This window comes from Populus alba, chromosome 17 (genome assembly GCF_005239225.2).
Source record: "Populus alba chromosome 17, ASM523922v2, whole genome shotgun sequence".
Classification (NCBI taxonomy): Eukaryota; Viridiplantae; Streptophyta; class Magnoliopsida; order Malpighiales; family Salicaceae; genus Populus; species Populus alba.
This window is the reverse complement of record NC_133300.1, coordinates 15,280,371-15,287,721: the sequence shown is the minus strand read 5'-3', so window position 1 is coordinate 15,287,721 and position 7,351 is coordinate 15,280,371. Positions and strand designations below refer to the sequence as shown.

The following is a 7,351-nucleotide window of genomic DNA, read 5'->3' as shown; positions in this document are numbered from 1 at the left end:
AATAATAATTTTGTTTATGCATATAGCCAAATCTCTCAAAGCTAAAATATCATATTGTATTTTCATGCAAGAAAACTTAAAAAAAAAATGTTTTAGCATGCATTTCGGCTTTAATAACCAGTTTATTAAAGTCGCGAGAACTTGGCCAATATTTCAAAAAATTTAATAACAATATTTTTTTAATATCTGAGATTATGAACTTACACGTAAGACGCACTTCTAATATTATATAATTATTTTCTTTAGTTGACATAAAATCTCCGACAATCAAACAATGTAGACTACCTTAGGTTGGGTGTATTTAGGGTGCTAATACCTTTAATTTACGCAACTATTCTCCGTGTCCGATCTCTTAGACCACTTAGGGTTTCTAGTGACCAAAATACTAGGTGGCGACTCCCATTTCATTTTTCCACTGATAAAAGACAAGAATTCCTTGTCTCCCCACATTTGCTAGATAGACACTATGCCTTGAGGATGGACGATCACCGCGATGCCGCACACGTGTGATAATTTTAATGTACTGTTATTATTTTTTTTAAAAAATATTATTTTAATGTATTTTTAAATAAAAAATATTTTAAAAAATAACTATTACAACAATAATAAACCAACTCTTAAAATAAAGAATTGTGAGAATTGTTTAGAATGATTAGAATGCATACATAAAGCTTGGTCGCATGTAAGATCAATTTTCATGTATTTTGAATGTAAAATGCATGTCATTAGTGTTAAAAAATAATAAAAATTATAGTTATTGAGTTTAATTGGTTTTTAGATATTATATCAAAGCCTTGAAGACCAAATGATCAAGAGTTCAAATCTTATCATTCTCATTTATATTATAAAAATTAAACACAAGGTAATGTAGTCTTATACAAATTTCAAATCTAAAAAGCTTCCACTTGAGAGGATGTATTAGAAAATAATAAAAATCATATTTTGAGACCTCACCTAATAGTTTAAATTATTGGGTTGAATTGGTTATTTGATAGTTAGTAGAAATTAGTTTTAATAAAAAATTAAATTAAGGAGTTAAGACATTGCTGGAAAAATATTTTTTTTGCATGAATATTAATTATAACATGAAATATTAAAATACTTAAAATTAATTATAGATGAATAAAAAATTAATTTCAAAGAATTCTAATGAAATTGATGAAAAAATTTTCATATTGATAAGAAATTATTGGTTTTATCATTTAGAAATATATATAGTTTTTTAATTTAAATCATACACCCAAAACCAGAGTAGAAAAAAAAATAGGCAGACTAGCTATTCCAAAATAATGGTTGAAATTTTCCAGAGAACAGGCTTTCCGCCGTGTAAAAGTTTTAATATGGAAACAATCCTTCCATCCGCAAACATGGGATTATCCTTAATAAGGCATGTGATATAAAAAGTTTGATACATAATGACAAAATTGTAAAAACTTAGTATCTAAAGGATCTTAGGCTCCATTTATTTGCACGAAAGTTGTTTCCTTTTGGAAAGTGAATTCCGGGGAAAGTGAATTCCTGAAAAGTGAATTCCGGGAAAGTATTTTCCGATGTTTGGTAGTATTATGGAAAATGAACTGGAAAACACTTTCCAATGTTTGGTTGTGTTATGGAAAATGAACTGAAAAATAATTTATTAATAAATTAATTTTTTTCCAAGTTTATCTAATATATATATAATATTTAATATAAAATATTTAATCATTTACAATAAAAAAAGTTGAAACCTAAAAAGTATAATGATGAATTTTTTTTTATTATATCCTATATTCATACATAGCTTATTTTATAAAATATAATTATATATGTCATATCATATTATAGAGAAATAAGCTTGTGAAATATTTTTTTACGTAAAACGTATTAATATATATTTTTTTCAATTTTAAAAGCTTAAAATAAGTTTTTTTTTTCATATGAAGAAAGCCAAATTAGTTTATGGTAAGAGTTATATATTTGGGTTTTTTTTTTTGGTATAATTTTTTTTTTAAAAGATAAATACATAGAAAAAATATTTTTATGGGTTTTTTGGATAAATATTTTTTTTATACAGATAAAGGCAATTATCTCTTTAATATTAAAAAAAGAAAAAAAAAGAAGAAGCAATCCCCAGCAAAATTATTACAAAACCCCACCAAAATAAATAAATAAATAAAACCAAATTATTACAAAACCCCACCAAACATGCCTATCACTACAAGCACTCCCTCTCCATAACCGATCCCAAACATTTTGTTTCCTCCTTTCTTGATATTTCTCTCATTCATTCAATCCCTTCCAATCTCACTCAAATTTTACAACAACACACACACGCAGAGAGTAATTTCCTTCCCCTGACTTCACATTTTCATTTCACAAGAAACAAACATGTAGACCGGCTCTTCCTTCACAAGCTTATAAATCCATTCCCCTCTCCCATTCCCCCTCCCTCACGGTCAATTCTCCTCTCCCATTCCCCTGTTACTTGTTCCCTCTCCCTCTCCCTCTCGGTCGATTCCCCTGTCCTTGTTCCCTGCCCTCTCCCTCTTCGTTGATTCCCCTGTTCCCTACCCTCTCCCTCTCGATCGATCTATCGGTTTCCCCGTGTTCCCTCTCTGTTTCTCTCGCCATTTGTGCACAAAGAAGCAAAAATTCAAGACAGAAGCAGGACAAAAATGAAAGATTGAAGGGGCAACATGACTCCTCCTTCCTAGTTCTCCTCCCTCTCTCCCCTGGCTACTGTTAAAAAAAAAACAGAGATCTTCCACCCGGGATATGGTGGTGGATTCGGGGATGAGGTAACGGGGAGGGGATGCTTTTTGCCGGGGAAGATTGATTAACACAATTTGGGGATTTTCAATGCCTTTCTCTGCACTTGATTTTGTGCCCTTGATTTGGTTTATTTGTTCAGAATACAAATGCCGAATGTGAGTGATGAATGGAAAAATTGTGTTTTTTGTAGCTTGATTTGTGTTATGAAAATGTTATGGAAAACATACGAGTAGCGGATTATTCTCAAGAACAGGGAAATGGATTTATGGCATAAATTTTACATATCTATGAAAAAAAGATAAAAACATATAAAGAAAAAACCGAGAAAAAAAATACCTGAAATATTGTTAAAGTCAAATGCTTTAACTGTTAGGAGAAATACTTCTGTAATTATTCTGTTTCCAATCGCTTTTGAAGAGAAAGAGAGAGATCGTGATTTGTGCTCTTTGTTGTAATAAAAAAAAGAAAGTGTTTTCCTTTCTTTATCAGAAGGAAAACACTTTCCTTTCTCAAAGCAGTGTTTTATGTTGACCGGAATTAAGTTTTCGTTGATTTACTGTTCTATATTGTTACCAAACATGGGAAAGTAAGGAAAACGAATTCCAGGAATTCGTTTTTCTTAAAACAAACAGAGCATTACACTACATTGTTTTTCCTACCTGCATTTAGTGTCCTCCCTGGAACTATGAACAACAGAAGAACTTGGACTGAAAGTAAAAACTAATAATATATAAAAAAGAAATCCAGAAAAAACCCATTCAACATTCGACAAAACTTTACGGAACGTAACTTCAAAATCTAATTTTCCAGGCACTACTAGCTCCATAGCTGATTTTTACCTCATAATTGTACATAGTAACTTTCATCTTTCTTCCTAGTTCATCACCTCAGATGAAGGTTGTCTAAAAGTAAATTTAAGAAACTTTATGCTTTCCCTTATCTTTCAATATTTTTATATGGGCACTCATTGTCCTCTGTCTACAAATCAAACCGCAAGTAAATATAAAACATTAAAAATTACTTACCTCCTGCTCAATTGCATCACCAATCATACAAGCAAAATCCATACATAGTAAAATGTGAATCTAATTACCCCAAACCAAAACCATGAGCAAAACTGACGAAGATCTTCAAGCTAAAGCAAGTTAAATTCCTAACCAAAACCCAGGGAGCTGCTGGTGCTGGTGCTCGAGCAGCAGCTGCAGCTGCTGCTCGAACAGCTGCTGGTGCCGCTGCTCGAGCAGCTGCTGCCGCCGCTGGAGCTCCTGCTTCTCGAGCTGCACCTGCTGCTGCTCAGACAAGTGCCCGTGCTTTCGTTGCCGCTTCTTGAACAGCTTGAGCCATCCCAGCCGCCGCTCGAGCAGCTGGGGATGCCGGATCTGCTGCCGCTGCTGCGTTGCTGGAGCTCCTACGCTGCTGAGAGTGAGAAGGAGAAGTCAGAAGTGTTGTGTGTGTGTATACATAGCTTGGCATAATGGGAATTTTTTCAAACTTTAAAATTATTAATGCATTTGTAGGGTTGAACAGTATCCAATCCATTCAGATTCAGAGTCGTCCGTTGTAAAATATATGAGTTTAATCTAGACTATAAACTCAATTGAGTTTAATATTAATTTTTCTTAAATTCATAATCTACCTTAATAAAAGAAACTTGCAACCCCATTGTGAACTGAATTTGCATGGTGTTTTTCCCATGAAAAAAAAAAGATTTGTTAACATTAAGTTTTGAAAGTCGATATTTCAGCATTCTCAGTTTCATTTACTTGAAGTGATTGATAAATCGAGCTACACAAAAAAAGAAGAAGAAGAAGAAGTAATTATTACCTTTTCGATCCAGATGAAATCTCAACTTTACTGAGAATATTCATCCATCTTTGTACCTTCTCCTCGTTTTCCCTGAAATTCTCTTCATTCTTATCAAAGACAATTGTGTAACTCTCTTTATGATCATCTATCTTTGATTGTTCGACATCATGAGAAAATGGAAACATGGTGTCTGATCTCATCTCATCCATGAATCCGATAATCTTGACAAGCTCTTCAAAGCACCAAGGTAGAGAAGCACAATCAATTGAAAATATAATAATTGACAACCTTGATTTTTCAATGGCCTTAAAGAGTCTTGATCTAATTGCCATTACTTTCTCTGGTTCCTTCTCAACTAGCATAATGAATCTTAGGGCTAGATCTGACTTTAAAAGTCTGCGACGAGTGTCTGCAACTCTAAAGACATTAGCCTTCCATTGATGGTACGACGAAGAAAAAGCTAAAGAAGCTTTAAATGAAGGAGCTGCTTCTTTGCTTGTAACAATAAAATGGGCAGAAGATGGTTGTGGTGTAATATATATAGAAGATAACAAACAAACACCACAATTCTTCACCTTTACTCCTGGCTTGTAAGAATGAAATAACAACTCAATGTTGCTAAAGGATGCATGCTTCCATTCTTTAAGCTCTTTAAGGTAATCAAAAGATAGATAGAATAGCCAAAGGTGATCTGACAGAACTTGGATAGAGTTACAACTAATACACATCGGCAAAGGATAATTCTCTCTTCCATTGGCTTTGAAATGACAAGAAAGAGAAGGACTTTCACCATTTGCACTAAATGCAACACACGCAACAAACCCCATGCTCAAACTAGGCACTTGCACACTAATTGAAGATCCCTTACTTTGATGGTTAAACCAGCCTGGAATTTCATTTCCTGGAACAACGATACCAAATCCAGGTCTTGGATTAGACAAACCCTATACCATGAAAAACCAAAATGTTAGATGGAGAGAAGGAGAGGGAGAGAGATACAGAGAGGTTGGGGTATGATTAAAAGAAGACCTGGAGGTATCTTCCAAGCATGGTGAATCCCATGCTGTCTTGGCCATTATGCTTGTACAATTCCCAACAGTTAAGACATATGAACTCTGATCTTTTGGGACTGCTTAGCTTTATCGGATCTGGAATTTCTTTTAGGCGCATGCAACCGTTCAAATTTACCATTTGAACTTTAGACGGAACCTCAGGTAGTGATTCAAGCATCCTGCAATCCTCCAAGACGAGCATTTCCAGTTCAGAAAGCTGATTTATGTTTTTAGGCAGGCTAACAAAGTTATTCTGGCTTAGATCTAAAGACCTCAATGAAGATAAGCAGCCAATATCTTCAGGAAGTGCCCCTTCTCTTAGATTGCAAGCGCATAAACCCAGTACTTCTAAAGAACACAGACCAAACAAAGAAGGCAGCACATCTATTCTTTCGCATCCATCCAAAGATAATACTTTAAGATTTTTTAAAAGAAAAATCGATGCTGGCAGTTGTCTTATTGAAGTTCCACTTCCATCAAACTCCTCCAAACTTTCAACTTTCCCCAAATTCTCTGGTATATATTTAAGTTGAGAGCAGCCAGATAGATCAAGCTTTTTAAGGGATTTCAAAAAACCTATGCTACTTGGAATGCTTTCAAGGTTCTTGCAGTTGTTCATGCTCAAAAGACCTAAGCCAATAAAATGATGAATCGATGAAGATAGTTTTGTAATACCAGTCTCATCCAAGCGAAGCACCATTAATTTGTTCATGTTTCCTACTATATCTGGAAACTTGTCAAGTTTTGAGCAGCCATCAAGAGTGAAAACTTTAAGTGATTCCATTTCTAAATTGTTTGGGAGAATCCTAATACTATTGCAGTTCACAAGATTCACATACTGAAGCTTATTATGATGTCCAAGTGATGGATGGACCTCAGATAAACTTGTACAACCTTCAAGAATCAGACTCTCGAGATTCGGAATTCCAGTAAGATCTGGAGTCTTGGACATGTTTAGTGAGTTGCTGAGATTGATGATTTTCAAATTAACCGAACTCTGCAATCAGGCAGGGGAGAAGAAATATGGATGCTTCTATCATACATATATAGGAAAACGATAAAAAGAAATACAAAGGCCCTTAAATTAGTTGATCTCACCTTACACCCATACCATAATTGCTCAATGCTACTGTTTGCCATGTGAAGTTCAACTAGCTTATCCACCTGTAAACTAGTTGGCAATGATTTTGAAGGGTAAGAATGCCATTGGTGTCTCAATAAAAATTGCAAACAATTTTTGCTTTCAGAAATTAGAATCTCACCAATATCTGAAAACTCATTTGGAATCTCTCCAAGTAATGAACAAGAACTTCATGAAACTTAATCTGTTTTACTCATTAGAACGAGGCTTTAAATAGCCAAATTACAAATAACTGAAAATTACAAACAATTGAAATTAGATAATTAAGCAATTAATTATCCGTTACATAAAACAGTACCCATGTTCCACCAACTTTAATGGACACAGTAAAGGAAATAACAAAACAGTAATTAATAAGGATAGTGGGCAGTTATTGATGATTAAAGGAAATAACAAAACGGATGCAAATACTTTGAAACTGATTATTACGATGGCCACGTAGTCAAGCAAAGGCAGATGCAGCAAAGGCAAATGCATCATTGCCGCCCTCCCAAAGAACTTGCCTCCGGCAAGTATTGCTGGATATAGTTGCGATACACCTCAGGAGCAAGACGGTGTACTTCATCTCCTTGGAGCCAAACAGAGTCCGAAAGGGGCTTGT

General features: G+C 34.3%; 1 protein-coding gene across 2 annotated transcripts; it reads right to left on the bottom strand.

The window, feature by feature from the left end:
• Nucleotides 1–3,535: 3,535 nt before the first annotated feature.
• LOC140954875 (uncharacterized) lies at nucleotides 3,536–5,384 on the bottom strand. Of its 2 annotated transcripts, none has more exons than XM_073405829.1 (2): nucleotides 4,576–5,384; nucleotides 3,536–4,167 (listed from the first exon to the last, which is right to left on the bottom strand). In XM_073405829.1, exons 1-2 carry the CDS (start codon nucleotides 5,382–5,384, stop codon nucleotides 3,897–3,899), a joined length of 1,080 nt encoding a protein of 359 aa, XP_073261930.1. In that variant the 3' UTR covers nucleotides 3,536–3,896. The 2 variants fall into 2 exon arrangements, with proteins under 2 accessions (XP_073261930.1, XP_073261931.1); XM_073405830.1 differs by having other exon boundaries at nucleotides 3,537–4,164.
• Between the last annotated feature and the right edge of the window lie 1,967 nt (nucleotides 5,385–7,351).

Coding starts and splice junctions, on each gene's coding strand:
- LOC140954875 (XM_073405829.1), bottom strand. CDS start 5,384: ATGGGGTTTGTTGCGTGTGTTGCATTTAGTGCAAATGGTGAAAGTCCT. Junction 4,168..4,575: donor ATTTCATCTGGATCGAAAAG/GTAATAATTACT, acceptor TCTCACTCTCAG/CAGCGTAGGAGCTCCAGCAA.